This window comes from Pezoporus flaviventris, unplaced genomic scaffold (genome assembly GCF_033815535.1).
Source record: "Pezoporus flaviventris isolate CSIRO_AGI_PZ_B2104156 unplaced genomic scaffold, CSIRO_AGI_Pfla_v1 ptg000043l, whole genome shotgun sequence".
In the NCBI taxonomy this organism is placed as follows: Eukaryota; Metazoa; Chordata; class Aves; order Psittaciformes; family Psittacidae; genus Pezoporus; species Pezoporus flaviventris.
Genome location: NW_026892591.1, coordinates 643222 through 665549, shown reverse-complemented (window position 1 = coordinate 665549; position 22328 = coordinate 643222). Strand labels below are relative to the sequence as shown.

The 22328-nt window shown below is 46.2% G+C and overlaps 1 protein-coding gene across 4 annotated transcripts in view; it reads left to right on the top strand.

Annotated features, from left to right (window-relative positions):
* Positions 1-22328, top strand: part of REXO1 (RNA exonuclease 1 homolog) — a 38935-nt gene that overhangs the window by 11296 nt on the left and 5311 nt on the right. For 3 of the 4 annotated variants that reach the window (XM_061466732.1, XM_061466733.1, XM_061466734.1), the window contains exons 2-11: positions 2408-4194; positions 7964-8065; positions 10703-10904; positions 11566-11729; positions 13574-13711; positions 14604-14727; positions 15818-15931; positions 17389-17526; positions 19275-19388; positions 20030-20103. In XM_061466732.1, coding sequence (XP_061322716.1) covers positions 2408-4194; positions 7964-8065; positions 10703-10904; positions 11566-11729; positions 13574-13711; positions 14604-14727; positions 15818-15931; positions 17389-17526; positions 19275-19388; positions 20030-20103 — 2957 coding nt within the window. Of the gene's footprint in view, positions 1-253; positions 346-2407; positions 4195-7963; positions 8066-10702; positions 10905-11565; positions 11730-13573; positions 13712-14603; positions 14728-15817; positions 15932-17388; positions 17527-19274; positions 19389-20029; positions 20104-22328 lie in introns of those variants that run through there. The other variant, XM_061466735.1, reaches the window with a different exon arrangement.

Genomic DNA, 22328 nt, shown 5'->3' with positions numbered 1-22328 from the left:
GTTATCACTATTTTCTCTGTATCCTGATAGATTTAAAATAGTTTGCTTTTCTATGTGGACAAGATGTCTTTTATGTAGTTTGGGTTGTTTTTTTCTGGTTAGTTTTAGTGTGGGAGTGTTTGGCTTTTTATTTTGCAAGTCTTTAGATCCACACTCTTGCCTCTGTTTCTTTACAGGCCACCTATATACTTGTCTCTGCACACAGTTCCAGGCTTTCAGCTCTTCCCTTAACAATGCTTGTCCTAAATTTTAGGTCTCCATCTTGAGTTAGAGGGTAATAGCTGACTCCTCCAGTCTTCACTGCACTGGCTTCTCTACCACTATGGAGTTATGTGCCACAAAGGGGTAAGGAATGAAGTGGTGGGTATGGAGGACTGTTCTTTATCAACTCTTAGGCTAATATTTACACCTAATTGTTCCAATAATCTATTTACATACACTAGCCTTGATGGTGCTGCTGTTTGCATCTAGGCTTTTTTCCCTTGTTACTTGCATTTCTTCATGGTTTCTTTTTCTAAGTGGGCTCTGGATATCAACCTGTCTGGTGTTCACCATGCACTGAGGTGCTCTGGTCTGCCACCTTCTGCCATGTGTCAGCTGTGCTGGCTGTAATGGGGATGAGCAGACACTAGTTTTGAAAATGCTCTTTGTGGCTTGGTTGTAAATCACTTTGTAAGGGGGGGGGGGGGGGGGAGTTATAGAAATACATCCCCTTGTTCCTTTTTCCCCACGTTCCTGGTCCTGGGCACAGCTCAGGCTGTCCTTTGGAAGCTGGTGCCATCAAGCTGCGATTGCGTGGGGTCCCTGCTCAGTCAGCAGCTAATTGGTTTGGCAAAAAATCTTTGCAAACCCAAGGGGTTAAAAAGTATTTTATGAAGCTGTTGCCTTTATTTTAATCCAGTCTTTTATTACTCTGCTTCCTTGGAGGCTGGCTCTGCCAACTGTGAGATGGGTTCTTTTCTTATTACCAAGGGAGCTGTGCAGTCACGGATCCTCTTAAAAAAGCCCCCAATCCAAGTGAAAGCTCAGTCTTGTGAGAGTGGTAGAAACAGCCCCTGTAAACACTTTGTTTCTGGCTGTGAACAAGAATTCTGTCATCCTTCTTTGACCTGGCAGGCTGGGTTTTTTCCTGTCTTTCATCTCTCTGCTTATTGTCTTGTTCTTCTGCATACTCAAGCCGGAAAGCCAGTTTTGCTACTACTGGCCTAGCAAAGAACAAGAAGTCCCTCTGGCACAGCAGCATCCAGAGACACTATGATAAAACAAGGATTGAAATCTGTTCCAAATCAAAGAGCAGCTATTAACTCACCTGTCACTTCTCTTGGCTTCCTAAATGCTGAGTTCCTATGTTACTAATCTAATATTTCAAGGTGGAAGTACTTTCCTGCCTATTCTGTGTCACTACACGTGCGCAAGTGACATCCTCTTCCCTTTCCTTTTCACCAGGAGTTGGGAAGGTGGGAGAGTTTGGGATATCGTGGCAGCGAATTGAGTGTGTTTGTGCTTGTGACAACTGCTTGCATGCCCTTTTCAAGATGAGCTCTGATGGACTCTCCAGTTGGAAGCTGTCCCATGGACAGGTTGCTTTGCCATTTCCACATAGTTCTGTAGGGTGGTCCAGCACTCACCAGAACAGCTCCTGTAGAGCTGTGCAGCATGGTCAAAGTGTATCCTCTGTTCATAGTCCTAGAACTGCCCGTGTAAGACAGGCCACCAAAGGGACTTGTCTGCAAAGACAAACGTCAGAAAAGAGAAATGTTCTGGGTGTTTCATTTTCCCATTTTGGGGGTTGTTCTGTGTGGTTGAGTCGTGTTGCCTTTGCACCTGTAGTGTTTTTCTTACTAGCAGCACTGAGTTTGTCAGATAAGAGTGGTTTTCCTGCAGCTGCCGTGAGAAATCCTGAGCTTTGGGGAGTATTGAAAGCTTTCAGTGGGCTTTAGGCATTGGCATCAGTAAGTGAGAACCTAATCCACAGTTTTCACACTGGAATCCTCTTTCCTCCCTCGGTCGCTTCACTGAATTAAGCAGATAATTCTGCTCCTACTCCGCTCCTCTTGGTCCTAATACAAAGATTATTCATTGGTGCCCTGAAGAATATTTAATTTAATGGAGCTTTTCCATGAGTAATAAAAGCACTTTGTTAATAGATCTTTAGCCCTTAAGACCTGGGAGTAGTTTGTAAAATCCAGTCTAGCCACACGCCTGCTGCTGAGCAGAGAACATCACTGTGGCTTTAGGTATCAAACATTTGCTTTGTGGTGCTGAGAGCGTGGCTTTTGGTGGTGTCTTTCAGTACTGGGTTTTGATGAGAGCAGACCTTAAAAAATAACTTTTTAAAGAATTTTACTCCAGAGAAAAATGTACCTCAGTTGTTGGCATTAACTTCTGTTTTCTTTCTCTTTCGTAGAGCGAGGCTATGATCCCTACAACCCCGAGCTGCCCCGGCCCTCGCTGGAGGTGGAGGATGGCGCTCTGGCTGACATGACAGATGTGACACCCGGTATTCTGGAGCTGGAGCTGGTCAACAAAGCCATTGAGGCAGTCAAAAACGAAGTGGAGAGAGAGCAGAAGAAGTATGAGGAGCTGCTAGAAACGACAAAGGAGTTGAGTGCTTCAGAGGCCTCCTCGCTCATTTCAAATACACCTGTGTCAGCTGGTGGGACGCAGAATGATTCCTTTACCTCCTTAGAGTATAATCCAGTTAGCTACAACTTTAATAATAACTCGGACTACAACCCTACTCCTCTGGCTGCTGCTAGCCGGTCAAGTAAATACACTTTTGATGCTTCCCGATCTAAAGGGAGCTCACTGGAATATGTTCCCAAGGCTGTAATACAGAATAAAAAATACAGTAGCACTGTCACTAACAGTAAATATGTGATTGATGACTCGAAGCCTTCTACAGACTTGGAATATGACCCACTTTCGAATTACTCAGCGAGGCTTCTGAGCAAAGCTACGACAAAGGAGCCAAAGGGGTCCAAAAGGGGTAGAGTGCCCAGTTATGAGGAGTCTTACTCTCCTTCACGAAAGAGGCTCTGTGAAGAACTTGATGATGATGATGAAGTGTGTGCCAGGTTCTCTTCCTCTGAGGATGAGGCTGATGTGGAATATAAGGGAACCTCTGTTAGTTCCCAGTCAAAAGCTGGTTCTGAAAGCGAGTCAAGCGATGGGTTATCCCACAAAGAGCAGAGCACCAAGGTGGATGACTTTGTTTCCCAGGATAGCAAAGAAACAGCAGTGCAGTATGGCATGGAAGACCATCCAAGTTCACAGAAAAACCTTGCTAAAAACTCATCAGACAAGAGTGCAAAAGCAGGGAAATTGTGTGCTGGTAAGAACGGCCAGGAGATTGAGCATAAAAACAAAGACTCAAAAGACAAAACGAAAAGGAAGAAATCAGATGTTAGTAAAACACCTGGGCTAAATGAGTTTGGTAAGAAGGAGAAAAGTAAAAGTACAGAAAAAGACAAAGTGCTCAAAAAAGAAGAAAAATTAAAACCCAAGAATGAGGAGAAAAACTGCAAAGAGAAAAGTGTCAAAGGGAAAACTGATGGGAGTTTAAAGAAACCTGAAAAACACAAGTTGGAGAAAGCAGATGGACTTAAGAAAGAAAAATCCAAGTTGGGCAGCAGTAGTTCAGGGAAAAGCAAGAGTGAAGGTGTCAGCAAAGGCTCTAGCACGGAGAAGCTGGGGAGCAGCAAGAAAGACTCCAAGCTGAAAACAGCTGATGCGAAAAATGGTAAAGAAACCTCCAGTCATAAAAACAAAGAGAAAGGGACCAAGGCTCCGGCACTGGAGCGAAAGAAAGAAAAGGTCAGTTCTGTAGAAAAAGGAGATCCAAAGAAGGGTCAGAAGCAGCAGAGTTTGAGTCATGTTGATTTGTTTGGTGATGAGAGTGGAGATGATGATGACAAAGGCTGGCCTTTGCCATCCAAGTTACTTGACGTGAGCTCGGACTCGGATGGTGGTGACTGTGGTTCAGACTCAGAGAGTGAAAACGAAGGGACAAAGAAAGTGAAGCGCTCTAAGTTGTCGAAGTCGTCATCATCTTCCTCAACATCTGATGACATTGATTATTCCATCCTGGAGAAAGACTTGGACTTTGAATCAGATCCAATGGAAGAGTGTCTCAGGATTTTTAATGAATCTACAGATGTGAAAACTGAAGACAAGGGAAGGCTGGGGAAACAGGTAATGCTGGTTTGGGTTGCTTGGTTCTCACCTCTGAATGTGAAAGGATTCTGGTTTAGTTCAGTGCTGTTGCTTATCATAAGTAGCTGAAGAGGGCATCTGTTGGAAGAATCTCACCCTTGTCATGACTGAGTTCTCTGAAGAGTTTGCACTTGAATTTACATGCTGGATTAAAAGCTGCTGTGAAATGTAAGAATGCCATTACCTTTTGTGTGGAAGGCTGTAGGGATAACTCTCAGTTACTTCTGTCTCCATCTGGCCTAAGAAGCATGGTAGCCTAGATGGTTGGAGGAAAGGCCTCAGAGAATATGTTGTGGATGTTTCAAAGCTAAATTTGCTGATCTGGGCAATGCGTTGTTGTTGTTTAAGGAATGTAGTGATAGGAATAACCAGAATAATGTGTTGGTGCAGGTAAGTCAATTTAGTTGGCACTAGACACTTTGGAGACTTTCCAAACTGTTTCCTGTTTTAAATGCATACTGTAGATGTTGTACAAGTCAGCTGTATTACCTGGGAGGTTTAAGGAGGCAAGGTGACAAAATCAGGTGCTTTCTGCGTGCTGAGGGAGAGGGAGGACCAAAGGATGAGTGTGTCTATCCAAGGAATTACTGAGTGGCTTCAGCTGCAGCTATCCTGTATCCAAAAGGTAATGGAGTTACTGGGGTGCCATCAGGGCTTGCAGTGTGTTCCAGTTCAGGTCCCTTCAAACACAGGAAGACTCCCTTTGGGATTATTTAAGATCCCCATGACCTGGCAGTGTGCGCTTGCAGCCAGAAGGCCAGCTGTATGCTGGGCTGCATCCCCAGAGTATTAGCACCAGGTTGAGGGAGGGGATTCTTCCCCTCTGCTGTGCTCTGGGGGGACTCCCTCTGCAGTCCTGATCCAGCTCTGGGGCAGCAGCACAAGAGGGACATGGAGCTGCTGGAGTGAGTCCAGAGGAGGCCACGGAGATGCTGCAAGGACTGGAGCAGCTCTGCTCTGGAGCCAGGCTGAGAGAGCTGGGCTGGGGCAGCCTGGAGAAGAGAAGGCTCCTGAAGGGGAGACCTGAGAGCAGCTCCAGTGCCTGAAGGGGCTGCAGGAAACCTGGAGAGGGGCTTGGGACAAGGGATGTAGGGACAGGCCAAGGGGAATGGCTTGAACCTGCCAGAGGGGAGACTGAGCTGAGCTCTTGGGCAGAAGCTCTTCCCTGTGAGGGTGCTGAGGTGCTGGCACAGGGTACCCAGAGAAGCTGTGGCTGCCCCATCCCTGGCAGTGTTCAAGGGCGGGTTGGACACAGGGGCTTGGAGCAAGCTGCTCCAGTGGAAGGGGTCCCTGCCCATGGCAGGGGTTGGGACTGGATGAGCTTTAAGGTCCCTTCCAATCCATTTCATGATTTTGTGATTATTGATCTGAAGGAGGGGCAGGGTGAGCGCAGAGGAACCATGATACTGCATGGTGGATAAGCAGTTTCTCCTGGCATGATTGATTGTGGACTTTTATTCTACAGTCAGCATCAGAAATGAGTGCTGGTTTCAGGCTTTTGTCAGCTGGGTGAGTGAAGGGGACGTGAACAACGTTTTTCCATTCACAACCTTCTGTATGGGGAGGCCAAAGTGAGGATCTGCAGTGCTGGGAGGAGAGCTCCTCTTTTGGAAAGGATAGCTGGACTGTTAAAGCTTTTTGCTGAGCCCTCTGTTGCAGTCATGGCCCTGACACGTTCAGAGAGAAGTCTGTGTTGCTGACAAGTAAAGTCCTTGTTTCTACTCCTATGAAAAGCTTTAGTAGAAGAAACTATGTAAAGCAGGTCAGTGGAATGATTTTCTTCTGAACTATTACGTGTTACTTGATTTCAGTTGATTAAAATTCAGCTGTTCTTTCTTCAGTGTTTGCTGTAATTCCCAGCTAGGAAAGAGTGCTTTATTTTTGGTTTTGTTTCTCCAAATTGCCCAGGTGAAGTGAAAAAATAGTTTAAGGGCACCTAATCTATAGTGGGAAATCCTGATCCATTGAGAGCTTTCCAAATGGGCTGGATTCAGAAAGTGCTGAACCAGGGGCTGCCACTCACTGCAGACAGTTAATGGAGCTGCAGCGTTGAGCTGTCAGCAGCCACGTGTGTGTCCTTCGATGTGCTTCACCTTACATCCCATCCCTGAATAATTCCTTCTGTTTTGGAAAGGGAGGAACATGCATTGCAGAGGAGGGGGTCCTTGTATGAGCAGTGGGTGTTTGTAAGTAGGTACCTGCTTTCCTCTGCATTTCTGGTTGGTAGGGAGTTTTTTTCCACTGTTTATAGAATAACTTTGTAGATGGAGCCAGTGTTGTTTGGTCTCAACATGCTCGTCCAGAGGGAAGCATGGTACTTTTCCACCTGGAAGGATCACTGGGTGAGAGAGTTTATTAGGGATGTAACTGAATTAACAGACCGAGTTCCTAGAGAGTGAAGTGATTCAGTGGTGATGGACACGTGCTCAGCCTTAGTGGAGTCTGAGCTCATCCCCACATCCAGCCCTCAGCTTTGTTGCTGCATTTCTAAGAGGTTGGCAGGGTTGTCTCTGTGCAGAGCTTTGCCAGGGGTTGTGTTGGAAAACCCAAGGCAGGGTTGGCTGGAGAGCAGCTGGAGTTTTGCAGAGTGCTACCTGAAAGGAGGATGGAGCCAGGAGGGGCCTGGTCTCCCAAGTAACACGGGATGGGGTAAGAGGAAATGGCCTCAGGCTGCACCAGGGGAGGTTTAGGCTGGAGATTAGGAGCAGTTCCTTCCCCAGAGGGTGGTCAGGCATTGGAACAGGGTAGTAGTGGAGTCACCGTCCCCGCAAGTGTTCCCAATTCGTGTAGATGAGGTCCTCAGTGACATGGGTTAGTGGTGGCCTTGGCAGTGCTGGGCAATGGCTGGACTTGATGATCTTAAACCAATAATGATCTTAAATCTTTAATCCAAACCAGTTGATTCTATGATTCTAGGAAGTGTGTTTTATATGAATGAACAGCGGAATCAAATTCAAAGCCTTTAAAGTCTGTCCCCACAGCCTTTAAAGTCCAACCCCCTGCCACGGGCAGGGACCCCTTCCACTGGAGCAGCTTGCTCCAAGCCCCTGTGTCCAACCTGGCCTTGAGCACTGCCAGGGATGGGGCAGCCACAGCTTCTCTGGGCACCTCCCAGCAAGCCTGAGATGTTTGCTCAAGAAGCATCTTTACTTGGAGAGGGGCTGTTACTTCCTCCTGGGTTTCTGGCCATACAGGTATGTGACCTGGGGCTTTGTCACTGCAGTCTTTCTGCAGATAGGGCTGTGGATAAAACTGCAGGGAAACATTTCCCTAAACATGGAGTGTGGGCACCATGGTTTGGTAACAAGCAGGTTTTTTCAGGACCTGCTCTGGCAGCACGTTGTCCAAGGGTAGGCATGAGTCAGCTCCCAAGATCTCTCAGAAAACAACCCAAAACCCCCTGGATTTTGAGATGCCTGGAAAGATGAGGTGTGAGTGGCTGGCAGAAAGCTCTTCAAGTCTCTGGTGGCAGGTAGGGACTGTTGTGAATCATGCCAGTGCTACTCCAGTACACAGCTCATGGAGCGACTGCTGGGGGGAGAACTGTGCTGCTGCTGCTTGTTGGCTTCATTGGTGGCTCTTGGGTTCAAAACAAGGTTTGGTTGAGTCGTTCAGCAGCTGACCACATGTTCTCACCTGCCACCTGCAAGGACTTTCTGTTAACCCAAAAGGAGACTTTTGAGATCTCCTCATTGAGAGGGATCTTCAAATCTACTCAGTTTTGGAAGCTTGTTCTTTTGTATTCCAGCCATCCAAAGAGGAAGGAAATGAAGAAAAGACAGAAGACAATTTAACTACCTTGTTTCCTGGCCAGAAAAGGAGGATCTCTCACCTTGTCAAACAAGGAAATGTAAGTGAAACTTTCAGAAGCAAAAGTTTAGATTCTGGAAAGTGAGGATTTTCTGTCCTGTTACAACCCTGGCAAACAATGCAGCCCAGGTTCAAGCAGTAGTGTTAGTGCTGGAATCCATCTGTGTCAGTTTTCTTCCCTCCCCTTTCTGATTTCTGAAAAGGATGGTTAGGCATGTTACACATAGCAGCAAAACTGTGATAACTTTCATAAAACCAAGGGTAAACTATGGAAGAGTAAATGGGTTCTGCATCTTGCCACACATTGAGATGGACTGAGAGCGTCATTTTTCTCTAGTATAGCTTCATCCAATCACTGAAATAAAAACTAGCTGGACACAAGGTCAGTCTGGGTCTGCTGGTGCTTTTCTTTGTCTTGTGGACCTAAATGATAGCTGTAGGAATTTTGTCATGTGTTTCAAACCATTACCTTGTGTCTGTTCTGAATCAGCCAAGATACCAACAGTATCTTGTTTGATACTCTTCTTTCACAACTGTGAAAATACTTAAAAATACAGAGGTGAAAAATAACAAGAAAAAGCCAAGGAAGACATTCTGATTTCTTTTATTTCTTTCCCACTGGGATTTTAATTCATGTTTTCTCTGAGGGTTTAATGTGTTTCCCTCCAGGTGCCGAGTACAGATTAGTCAGCTTTATGTTCTAGCAGGATAAGAGTGGAGACTTACGCACCGATTAGAGCTGGGGAGTTCAAATTAATTGTTCTCCCTTTCTTCCCTGCCTAGAAAAGGTTTCTTTTAATAATTTGAAGCCCTGAGGTCAACACAGTGTGTTTTATTTAACTACATATCTTCAGCCAGTTCATGTGTTTTGATAAGGGCCCTTTCTTCCCAAGTGAAGAGATAAGAGGCTGAAGCAAATGGGTTGGAAATTCATTAACTCAAATATTTATTGTAAATGGGTGCCTTTTAGACATGTGCAAATCTTTCCATACATTTTCTTAATGTGACAGCTGATCCCAAAATGCTTTCCAAAGATGTGAGCCCCAGTGCAGCCGTTGCATGGGCAAACAGAGCCGATCTGGTGTGCTCAGCAGCAGCAGCTGCTGTGAGAGCACGCACTGGGACCTGTGTTCCCTGGATAACCTCAGCCTGGTGCTGCTGTCAGCTCTGCTCAGGAGGTGCTGTAAGACCTGAGCTGCTGCTTTTACACGCACAGTTATGGCTCCTGCTTTGCTGTGTCGCTCCAAGTCGAATGCTTGTTCTGCCTGTGCTTGTGTTTTATAGCTCCAGGACTGAGCAAAGCAGAAGGGGAGGGAGGTGAGTTCTAGTTTAGTTGCTGGGGGAAATGGTGGGCCAAAGGAATTGAAGGTGAGGCAGAAAATGAGTGTCCTGTCCTGCTCAGAAGTCTGTAATTACACTTTAATGGCTGACTGCATGCACTTTGGTATCCAGAAGCTGGTGTCAGCATCAGAGACAAGGAATGCAGGAGGTGCCAGTTTGCCCTCAATTTGCGGTCTCCGAAACGCCGTGTTACGCATGGGCTGTGCGAGCGCACCCTTCTCAGAAGAGATTTTGTGAAGAAAGGCCTGTTTCTCACAGTTCAAAGGTTATTAAGGAGTGTGGGGAAGTTTGTACTACTGATGCTTCTCTTCTGCTAGAAAACTTCTCTCTTTGCTGACATAATTTCTGGCACCTTTCCTGCAGCCTAATTTTGGACATCAAAGAAAATGCATGTGGGACTTGTTTGTGCTGGTAATGGCTACAGCAGTGAAATGCCTCCAAGAAGCAGGCAGGGGCAGAGCCTGTTGAAAGTTCAGAGCTCAGTTTATGTAATGCTCTAATCCCGTCAATAAGTATATGTGAGCAGTTACAGGAACTTAGAGCCCCGAACCAAGGCTGCTAAGAGGTTTGGAGCTGCTATAAGGTGAGGGTAGATGGCTCTTCAGCATGGGAAAGAGAGGGAGCGAACTGGAAAACTCAAGTGTCACATAGCAAAGGGAAATGCAGAGTAGTTGGTAGGTTTTTCATTGTAATATAAACTACAGGAGAGTGCAGTAGGCAGCAAGGACCTGAGAGTGTGGACAGCATCCAGAACCTGAAAGGAAGTTATAGTGAGGTGGGATTGGTCCCTTCTCCCAAGTAATAAGGGATGGGACACGAGGAAATGGCCTCAAGCTGCACCAGGGGAGGTTTAGGCTGGAGATTAGGAACAATTCCTTCCCCAAAGGGTGCTCAGGCATTGGAGCAGGCTGCCCAGAGCAGTGCTGAAGTCATCGTCCCTGGCAATGTTCCCAAACCAGGTAGATGAGGCCCTTTTAGTGCCATGGATTAGTGGTGGCCTTGGCAGTGCTGGCAACGGTTGGACTTGATGAGATTCAAGGTCTTTTTCAACCTGGCTGATTCTATGATTCTAAGTGGGTTAGGCACAGTGGTGGGGACCATCATGCCATTAAGCCAGCAGTTCAAATACCACTGACCAATTTAGGAACATGGCAGCGTGCTGGGAGGCCTTGCCAGAGGGCGGATCATTAGTGTCATGGTCTTTGGTGAGTGCATATGTTCTGGAAGATGGTTGGGATCTTCTCTCAAAAGCCTGTATTTGCTGATGGAGGGGAGTTGAGGAAGAGAGACCTTTGTTGGGTGAATGGAAGCCTCTCAAACCTTTCTGTCTGTGCAGGCTGAGGTCCCAAGCAAGCCCGTAATCCGGCCGTACCGTCCCCCCACGGCTCAGGAGGTGTGTTACCAGAGGATCCAGCTGGCTCAGCAGCAGGCAGCACAGCTGGCTGTGGCCGTGCAAAAGGCATCTCTTTCCTTGCCAGGAGAAAAGAGGAGGATTGCTCATGTGCCAAATGTAGCCCTCCCCGCAGCGGCCAAACAAAGTAAGCCAGCAGCGTTATCTGATCTCTGTCCTGTCCTCTCGCCTGCTAAAAGACACTGACTTCTGTTTAGGTTTCTCCTGAGCAGATATGAAACTATCAGGAGATGTGGAGCATTGGCCATGGCTTGACTCTGTCCTGTTAGTGGCCAGTGGAAAGTCTTTACCCTGAGATAGTCCATCCTGTGAAAAGCAACAGACTAGATATACAGCCCCGTTCCTTCCTCTGTCTCACACAGCCTCCGTCACTTCAGCCTGTTCTATTTCTGTTTCTTCCTTGGAGCACGTTTGCTCATTTGCTCTTCCATTTAAGCCTCCAGAGATGGCACGAACAGGAGGGAAGTACTAATTAATGCTCATTGGTATCCCTTTGTAGTTGGAAGGACTCAGAGGTGACGTGATGGGTAGTTAGTGAGTATAGCTGACAGGGTTACCTCTTTAAACTCTGCTGACTCAGTTACCCCAAAACAAACAGAAATGAAGCACGTTTCCTGGCAGAAGGTTCCTTCATCCTTGCCTGGAAGGTGGCAAAATTGCCCAATTTGTATCCCTTTGGAGGCTTCCATTTGAAAAAAGCACAGCTTGCAGCATGGGCCTTTTATAGTAAGTTCCTTGTGGCTACTTGAAGCCCAGTGGCAGGATTTTACCTTTTCTGTTTCTTACAGGCCTTGTGAGTAGTAAGACGTCTGCTGCTGGCAGGAGTGTCACACCTTCCAATGACTCTGAAGCACCCACCCTTTCTCTGAAGGCTTGCACCTTAGCTGGGATGGCTTCAAAGACCACCAGCACCATCATGCCGAAAAGGATAGCACACGTTCCCTCTTTACAGGTAAGAAACTGGAAATCTCTCTGGTCATTCCCCATTGAGGTTTAACCAAGCTGCTCCAAACTTAGCTTTCTCTGAAGAGCAGTGTTTTGATTAGGTTGATTAAAAGGGATTGTTTCTTCCTGTGGTTTTCCTCGACAGCATTGTATAAAAAATTAAACACTTGAGGGGCAGAAGCTTAAAAAGATAGAAATACTTAAGTGCTGCTCTGATCTCTTTGAATATTGATCACTCCTCTTCAGCCTGAGCCTTCTGTTGTGCTCTGTGCCTAGGTGTGGAGCTGTTTGTGTCAGAGACTTGGAGCCTTTCGTGTTCAAAAGGCATGGCTGGATTAATGGCCTTCCTGGGCTTTGTGGGCTGTACAAAGGAAGGTGGTTATGAATAATGGCCTGCTGTGACTTGTATAGTTAAAATGTGATCATTTAAACTTCATACTGCTGTTAATATTTGGGGGAAAACCTCTTTTTTACCTGCCTTAGCTTTTGGGTACTGTTGCTATGGGTTCCTTAGCACAGAAGTCCCTCCTTTCCTCATGAGCACTGGGGAACAGGTTACTCACTAAGACAGTTCCAAATACAGTTCCTAATGCAGCAGCAGGTGATGGCATAAGCAGCTGTTAGCTGGAATGGATGGCGAGGAATGTCCTGGTTAATGCCAGGGCTTGATTTAAAGATATCTTTATTGGTGATGTCTTGTGTCAAGATATATCATAACTCTGCTTATTTCTCTAGGAAGGAGAAGTCGTTTTCTTCCTTCCCCACCCAAAAAGCCACCATAGTAACATAGAACTTGAAGCTGATTACAAATAAAAGAAACAACTGAAAGGATAAAATATTTACCAGTGTTACAGAGGTGCTTCAAGGGTGTCATATGGGAAAATGTATATTTGTGAAGAAAAGGACCAAACCCCTGTGAACAGGGCATTAAAGTGGAAGTCTCATGAGGAAAACGAATACTCTTCCCATTGAGCTAACCAGTTGTTCCCCCTTGAATGTGCTCATATCTCCCATGGAGCTGGTTTTATTACATCATTGCAGCAAATGGTTTCGTTTGTGGATATCTCTTGGGTGGGATGGAGACTGACAAAACAATTTGGGTGCTTTAGAGGTGAACATACAATTTCTTCTCTGGAAAAGAGGCAAATTGTGTGATCTGAGGGGTACACTGATGTTTAATGGAAAACTGCAGTGGTGGGTTGTACCTTGTTCCAGTGTGCAGTGTCCAGTGTGCTGGTTTTGTGCCTGAAAAACATGTCATTCAATATAAAGGGGGAATCTTTTCAGGAGCATTATGATTTGCATTAACAAAAGAAGAAAACCCCACTGCAGTAAAGTTACAGGAATCCTACAGAATGTGTGATGATTTAATTGGCTGCCAGCTTGGCAGGAGTGGTTCTCCCATTCTCTTTTCACAGCCAGAGCACCAAAAAGAATATCATGTCTGTTGTGCACATAACTGTTGTGTGTTCATGTCTGCAAAGCGTGGTGCTTGGTACCATCCTAATCTTGAGCCTGCTAATTCAAACGTCAGCATTCTTGTGGTCTGGAATGCTTGCGTGTGTAAATGTAGTACTGTGACTAACGCCACTGGGAGTCTTTGGCTGCTGGATGAGTTGTGTAATGAAACATGGTTGTTTTCTGAGGTAGTTCAAATACTGAAGGTGGCACAAAAGCTTCAAGTGCCGTTTCTAGGACCAAAAATGATGCATGTTATGTTTAGCTTTGGGCAGCTTTTCAAAAAGGAAATTGTGCCACTATTAATAACAGATCAGGAAATGTGACAATCTCAAAGCAACGTACTTCTTAAGCCCTGAATAGCCTCTTTCTCTCTCCCTGTCTCATCTCTAGAGCACCAGCTTACAGAGGCCTGTTATTCCCACAGAATTTGGTGCTAAAGTCCCAACAAACATTCGTCAAAGATACCTGAATCTCTTCATTGATGAGTGCCTGAAATTCTGCTCCTCCTCCCAGGAAGCATTTGACAAGGTCTGTACAAATGCTTGCAGCTTATGAATCAAGTCCACAGCAGTGAATAACCTCCTCTGCCTTGGCTAAGACCTTCTAAATTGCAGCAAACCCACAACAGAACTGCTATCCACATACAGTTCTGTGGAGGAGACTGGCATTAAATAATTCCAGAGTGGATCCCAGGAAGTGCAGTTCCAGGAGGGGTTCCAGTAGGAAATCCCATCTTTCATTCAGAAGGCATTCACAGTCTGTTTAGTAGGGGAACGTGTGTTATGGTCAAGCTGGACAGAAAGGCCTTTAGGTCTGGTACAGCAGCAGACACCTCGTGGAATCTGAGTGTTCAGCACTGATAAGTGAGATAGATGTAATTGGTAAAACTTGCTGCTTGTGAAAGCTTTCAATGAGGCTTTTAAGGAGCCTTCTAATAGTAGAGAATAGCAGAGTAGAGAAAGTGATCTGTTTTATTGGAAAACTTTGGCTGTTAATGTTAGTTGGGTAAATATGGGACATGATATGCTGTGTTTTGTAACCAAAGCAGATGCCACGAGGGTTTCTTTTGTGGGATTTCACCTTCACAGCTCTCTAAGGGGAATGTTCCTATTGCATCCAAGGAGTGACTATTTGTCAGACTTCCTTTCTTGCCAGTTACGATTTTGCATTGCCACCGAAGTGGAGAAAACGGCCTTTCCCTGGCACTTCCACGGCTGCTTTGTTAATCTGTCAGGGATGGTTTCACATGAAAATGCTGCTTCTAGCACTTTGCTTAAAATACAGTTATTTTTTTCCTCTTAGTCACCTAAGCGAGCCCCAGAATCATCCTTGGACTCTGTATTTTAAGAGCCAAACATTTTTGTTCTCCAGCAGCAGCAATGGGAAGGGAGGGTGTAATAATGAATTGCACTGTTTGCAGGCCCTGTCAGAAGAGAAGGTGGCTTATGAACGTAGCACCAGCCGCAACATCTACCTGAATGTGGCAGTGAACACCTTAAAGAAGCTCCGGAGCCTGGTGCCCAATTCCCCCAGCAGTACAAACAGTACGTACCACATTTGTGGTTTACTGATCAGAGCCCTGCTTGGATTAGAAGCCACCGAGAGAAACTTGTTGAAAAGGCAGACCCATTTCTCAGAAGCATTATGCTGAAAGGCAAACAACTGCAGTTAGCTTTTTATAGCCTGGCAAAGCTTTAATGGGCCTTCAAGAGGCAAGTCCTACAATGCTTTGTTGGCTCTCTGAACCTAAATGGAGATAATGCCACATGGATTATTTTTTTTTTTAGCAGAAGTTCTTTAAAATGAAAAGCCCCACTAATGGAGTAACTTTCACATGATGCCTTCAAAGTGATAGACTCGTCCATCACCGCAGAAATCTGTTACACACATTAAGCTTCAAGAGAGAAACCAAGAGGGTTAAGACATTTCATTATTGGCTCTCGAGAGGGTACATTAAACAATCAATTTGTGCTGTTCTTGTGAATTTTTTTTTCCCCCTGGTCTCTTCCCTTTTCTCCCCTCTGTCTTCATTACCTTCATGGCCATTAGTCAGAGCGGCTGAACTTGGGAGGCTGGCCTTTAGGAGAGGCCTGCCAGTTAATGATTAGTAAAAAGCACCTCTCTGCCATTATCTGAAGTGCTGAGTATATTCTAGAGCTCTGAAGCTCTTCTCTGAAAGAAGTTGAAAGATTCAGCATGGGAGTCTGGTCTGCAGGGACCTGACAACAAAGCTTCTCTCTGCAGGTGGCTGATGCCACCAGGCAGCACATGATCAGGTCGAGTTGCTTCTGTGCACAGTCCTCTCTTGCCTTCCATCAGTAGGATGCCTTCTATGCAGAGTAAGCAGGTAGAGCTACCAGAGTTTCCAAGGAGAACTGTAAAAATGGCCTTGCTGCCCTTAAAAAGAAGTTGCTATGAGCTGACAGTGCAAAGAGAAAGCTCCCCATCGTGCTGGAATGAAAATGCTAGGCCACCACCTCACACATGCCGGTTACTGGAGCAGAGCAAGAGTTGCAGAGGATAATTGCAGACCTCCTTTTACTGATGTGTAGCGCCCCAAACTCTAGGACTGAAGTCACTTAGCTGGTTATCTGATCTCTGTCCTCTTTTGCTGCTTCCCTCTTCTCACTACAGAGACAAGTAACAAGAAAGTGGTGTCCCATGAAGCTGTGCTGGGAGGGAAGCTTGCTGCTAAGACAAGCTTTACTCTAAACCGGTCAGGGAGCTTGAGAGCAGAGGATTTAACAGGTAAGACCCTGCTCCTGTGAGGCTGCAACCTGTAAATTACAGCTGGAGGTGTAATGCTGTGACTGGGGAGAGCAGGATCTGGCTGATGCGTGAAGTGCTGTGACTTTTGCCAAGGGCCTGTAGGGACAGGACAAGGGGGAATGGCTTTAACCTGCCAGAGGGGAGACTGAGATGAGCTCGTAGGCAGAAGCTCTTCCCTGTGAGGGTGCTGAGGCACTGGCACAGGGTGCCCAGAGAAGCTGTGGCTGCCCCATCCCTGGCAGTGCTCAAGGCCAGGTTGGACACAGGGACTTGGAGCAAGCTGCTCCAGTGGAAGGGGTCCCTGCCCGTGGCAGGGGTTGGGACTGGATGAACTTTAAGCTCCATTACAACCCAAACCATTCCGTTACTCTATGATTTATCTGCAGGCCAGTGTTAGGGGCATTACCTGATTGTTGTGCAGTGCTGCAGTGTCAGTGAATGTCACACCACTGATCAGCACCTTCTTGTTTCCCCGCTTCAGGCTGCAAGTTCACTGATGTAGCCCGCATGGCTTTGATGTAACATCAGTAACTGCTCAGAGCTGCGTCATGTGTTTTGGGTATTACTGACCTGGGCTCTTATTCCTGTCTGGATTTTACTTGAACTTTCTTGCCCTAAAGCAGTTCTTCACAATGTGCCTGTCAGATTAAAAGCCAAACCTTCAAATACCTCCTCTAGCTCTTCAGGGCTCAGTTTCACTTTTATGAATGTCATAGTAAGGTCGTATTGTAGCCAAAGGGTTGTGCCACAAGCATTATTCATGTTGGTTCAAATCAGTTATGGGTATTTTGGTTGCCAAGAGATGCAGGCAACTAGTTGAGGAGATCAGAGAAGAGGCAGGCAGGCCATGGAGCAGAAGGAATTGACATGGAGAAAGCTTAAAAGGGCCTGTATAGCTCAGCTAAGCAACATCAAAGAGTGCACAGCAATATTGGAAGGGTTTAACATAGCAGCCAAAGAACAGATATTGAGCAGAGGGCAAGATGTTATAATTGTTCAGTGAAATGAAATGAGCAGCCTGAATTCAACAACAGGAAGAAAACTGCTGATAATGAAGTTTTTAACTAGCTGTGGGTGGCTTTTGATGGGGGATTCTTTGGGCTCTGTTCCATATTATCAGTTAAAGCATTTAAAACAGTAAAATGGAAAAGTCTCACATTGGTAACAAAAAAGCCCCTTGGAGAAGTTTGGTTTCAGCTGTGTTTTTCAGATGTAACGCTAGGAGTTGGAGGGGTTAAAGATCAGCTTGTGCACCAGTAACCAGGTCTTAAAAAATGCTGCCCTGACACCTATTTCCCTGTCAATCCTGAACAAAGGCTGAGGAAGCAAGTTCAAAATAGTGGGAGCCCCTGCCAGGAGGCTTGATAGAGCAAACACCAGGAAGAGAAACAGCCCTTACTTAAGTGATGTGTCTTCAGCGTTGTCTTTGTGTGCAGGGGCTGCCTTGTACCGGCGACTGAAGGAGTATCTCATGAGTGAAGAGCAGCTAAAGGAAAATGGTTACCCAATGCCTCACCCAGAGAAGCCCGGCCGTGCTGTCCTCTTCACTGCAGAGGAGAAGAAAACAACTGACTGTAAGCTCTGCTGGCTCTTTCATTCTGCCAGGTTTGATAGATACATCACAACCGGAGATGCCTGTCCTGCTTGCAAGTGCTCTTTTTGCATAAGCATGTTCATGGTCCTCATTTGCTCCATTGGCTGTGACCTCTGTCTCTGTAGGCCAGCCCATGGCAGAGTGTGGCTGCAGGAGTCTGCTGTGTTTCTGGAGGATGAGTTTCTTCAGCTCGCCTGTCACAAGGATATGATTTCTGACACAGGGTTTATGGTTTGTGGCCCGTGGGGCTGTGAGACTGAGGGAGGTTTCTGGTTGCTGCCAAAGAACATAAATTGGCCAGGTTGCCTCCCTGGACAAGCTGCCTTCATTGCACTATCTTGGAGGCTGCCTGCTGTTTTTGCTATGGAAGTGGTTGGAGAGAGGCTCCTGCTCAGTGCTCCCCTCTTGCAGGGGAAGGTTTTTTGTGTGTCTCTATGCACAATGATAGAGTGGGATGTGGGCCAAGCTGGTTGTGCATCATGTCTCGCTGGTTTGGCTTGCATAGGTTTCTGCTTGACCTCATGGTAGCACTGGGCCAAGTAGTTCCCAAAAGCCCTTTTTGCAACAGGACAAAATGATCCCCCCACGTTTCCTCAGGATAGGAAAGGGTCTTCCTCTGTCTGAACTTTCTGAACTCCTGTAGCAGGATTTATGCTTCTCAGACTGATTGGAGCAGGCTGTGGTGCAGTAGGGGTAAAACACATACTAGGGCTGTATTTTGATGTGCATTGCCACATTCCTCTGAGCATCTCTTTGGAGAGACCTTGCTGAAGTGTGTTAAGTGCTCATCCATATTAACACCTTGGGTCTACATTTGTCCTGTGGTTGCTGAAGCAACCTGTATGAAAGCTCTCTTGCATTAACACTGTCGAGTACTGTATTTGTCAGAGCCCATTTCTCCAGTGAACCAGCCAGCTCCTTCAGAGGCTTCCGAGTTTATATTCCTGGTTCTGTTTTTGTAGTGTCCTGCAGATGTTGCAGGATCTTTGAATTTGTCCTTAGTAACTACTGCTGGTCTGTTAATGCTCTGGCCATGGTCAGTGGACAAAAATGGGTTAGACCTGTGTTATGGAGAGCTGGGAATGTGTTAGCAGCTTAAATGCCCACACTCAGGGAATTGCAGAAATCAGTCAACCCTTTTTCTGTGGCTTTTTGTATCTTTCATGTTTGAATTGTGGGCAGTAGAAGCACAGATGACAGGAGGGAGAAGTCTGTAACTGCCCCCTTGGTGGAACAGGCATTCCTGGGTTTAGATGCTGGAGAATCCTTACAGAAAAGCTGTTCGCAGGAAGAACTAGGATGCCATTTGGAAGTGACAAGGCACAGATCCCCTGGAAACCAGGCTTCATTAGCTCCCATGTCCAAAGAATGACTTATTTATCCTGTTTCTTAAAATAACTGTATTGGAGTACAACGCAATTTGCTGTGGATGGAGAAATAATGCAGCAAATGCTGATGTGAACTGTGTTGAAGCTGATGTTACACACCAAAAACTGCAGGGGGTCTGTGAGAAGCATTTGGGAGGGCAAATGCTACAGGACTGCAGTTTTAGGGGGATTGCTGTGTCTTTGTGGGAGTTGGGAACAACATTTGGAATCCTTTTTAACAAGCAGAGTTGTTTCACCAGTATTTGGGGCTTCAGTGATTCCAATTTACTTCTGCTTTGGGCAAGTTAAACAGGTGAAGGATTTCTAGTGACCTGACTCTTGCTTCTCTCTTCTCTTAAAGCCTCCTGCAGGATATGTTGTCGCTGTGGCACCGAGTACATGGTCTCAGCATCTGGAACCTGCATTCGCAAAGAAGAGTGTGTCCATCACTGGGGAAGGCTACGCAAGCAGAGAGGTATAGCAAAGCCCTTCAGAGAGGGCTTAGTTACATGCTAGCTGTGCTCCAGCCCCGAACAGTCTTCCTCGAGCACATCCTGCCTCGGAGCTGAGTTGCTTTGGAGTACTTTGTGGCTTGTCACGCTGGCAGGTGGTGACAGTTCCGAGTTTTGTCACTGGGTGGCTCTGCCGCTGCTGAAATAGCCTTGCAAAGAGCTGCTGGGATGTAGTGGTACCCTCCTGGAAATGTACCCCTGGGGCTGGAGCAGAGGTTGTTCGTCTTTCTGGTTAAAAAGAGTAAAAGAAAGAGCAAACCTTCCTGTGCCTTTTGAAAAGAGTCAGCCTTTTTAGGAGGCTGGCTGGGGAGCACTAGGTGTCTGTCACTGCCCAGGAGAGTTTACTGGTCATTTACAGCCAGGCACTAACCTGGTTTGAGCTCTGCTGTGGTTTTCCATCCAGACTTCTAGAGTTTATCTTCCTGAATATGGGAAACTTAAGCTCTTTAGTTTCCTATGTGTAAATCCATACTTATTTCCCCCCTTTGTTTCACACATTATTATTGCTGTGCTCATCCCGGGTATCTCTTCATGTGAGAGCTAAAGGTTAGATCTCTTGTTTAACAGGACTCTCCTCTTTGACTCTTATCTCTTGCTCTTTCAGTGCCAGGCGGATGGGAAACTCATTACAGCTGCTGCTCAGGAGCTGTGGGTTCACCGGGCTGCCAGGTTGCTAAAGTAAGTTATTGAGCAGCACCTTTTTGTTCTCAGTGACATTTGTCCTCTGCTTACAGTGCTGATGGCTTTGTGATTGTTGCTTGTGCCTCTAGAAGAACGGTGGCTTCCCTGAAGGGAAACCAAGTACTTCTTAAATATCTTTTGCTATGCAAAGGTAGGAGAATTCAATGTTTGGCAGGAGGGAGGAGACTGAGCTGTCTGGAGTGAGGTGGTTTCATTTGCTCTAAGCAAATGTCAATGGATTAAGCTGCCCAGCAAAAGCTCAAATACAGACTTCTTTAAGGAAACATTGAATAAATGAGAAATTAAAGATTTCCTTGCAAGGAGCAGTCCTGGGGCCTTGATAACAGTGTGCCAAAACCTTTCTCCCATTTTTATCTTTCCCAGAAGCCCATGCTGAGTAACTTTCTGCTGCAGGCCAGATCTTCTCATAGTTTTCTATTTACTACATGCCCTTTGTTGTCTTAAGGGGAGGAACCTTCCTAAGGATCTTATTGTAACTCATAAATATTACACCTCTTTGAGGAACAAGAGGGGGAAGGGATCCTAGCACTACAAAGCAGAATGAGAAACCTGCTTGGGGGTAGAGTTTTGGCCCTTTGGTGTAGCTGAACAGGGTCATATCCAGTGGAAGAGGTTCCACATGTATAAAGCATCTTCTTGCCCCACTGTTTTAAAGACCTCAAGTGATACAGGGCCAGCAAGGCTGGCTGTAGGTTCTAGAGAGGTGTGTGTCCTTGTTCTGGCCAAAAGCTAGAGCTGGGAAGTGAATTCTGGGGCAAAATTCAAGGTTTCTTAAATAGGAAGAGTTGTCTGTATGGGCACTATAAAAACCTGCCCTGCACAGTCTGAAGTGAAGCATGGGTAGGATCAGGCAAGCTGATCTGTGTTCCAAAAAACCATCCAGCAGGGAAGTTGGGAGAATTGATAGGGCTATAAAAATATGACTGCTCTGCATGTTTTTGCATGGCTGTTGTAGACCATAAACATTCATGGCCTTTTAAAAAACACACAATGTCTCTAATAGGCTCCTACTCAATGAAGCATGGTACCAGTGCTCCGGGGCTCAGGCATCCTTTCACATCTGCCTCCTCGTTGTGCTGCTGCACATCTCTATGTTCTTCTGGCTTCCTTGGTTTTCCCATCCAAATGAGTGAATTTCACAGGATCCTTTGGTAGATTTAAGCTTGGAGTCTATAGCCTGCTCAGGATGAGGGTATACAATGAGATACTGGGGAGCAGGGTATCTTCCAGCTTTAAAGGGCATTGAAAAGGGTAAATATTTGTAATAAGAAGCTGTTCTAAGTAAGGAGATCTGTAGCTGGTTAGAAAAGCAAATCCGTGTCTTCTTCCAAATACATTGGAGATGGGCCGGTCTGGATTAGGCTGCAGTTAATCAGTATGGCAGGAGATGGCAGGATGGAGCTGTGCTCGTGTCTACTGCTCCGCAGGAGCAGGTGGGTCTGAAGGTGATGTTCTTTGTGATAACTGAGTCTGCTTCTTTGGTCAGAAAAACAGAAGCAACTTCTCTGCCCTTCTCTCAGCAAGGAAGAATTGGACAGCTGAGAATATCTGCAGAAGTGTTCAAGGCCAGGTTGGACACAGGGGCTTGGAGCAAGCTGCTCTTGTGGAAGGGGTCCCTGCCAGTGGAAGGGGGGTGGAACTGGATGAGCTTTAAGGTCCCTTCCAGCCCAAACCATTCCATGGTTCTGTGATCAACTAGTGCAGAAAATCACCTTTTTCCTTCCCTTTACTGCCCAGTTATATTGTATGACAGAGGGAGAGAGGGGCTTGAGCTGCAAGGGAGAGAAACATTTGCTGTCTGTTGGCCTGGTAATCTGCAATTTCTGTAAGCAGATATTCATGGGCAAGTATGGCCTCTTGCTCCTGGGAAGCAGCTAACCATGAGGCCTTTGAACTTTGGATAAAGGGACAGATTGGATTTGGTGTTGTCCCAGCTGCCTTGTTAATGTCAAATGATGCAATTCTCTGCACTGTGGCTCCACCTGCAGTGAAAACTTGTGCAGGAATATATGCAAATGTTCTCCATCTCATTACAGGTTTCAGCTTTACAAGTGCCTCAGTTCCTCATCTCTCCAGTCTTTCTGTCCTGAGACAGACAAGTACAGTTTGACTCCTTGTAGGGTGAGATCTGTGAGAAGCACGATGAAGGAGGCTGTACACAGGCTGCTGGGTGCGAATACATTGAGATTTAAGGGTAGACA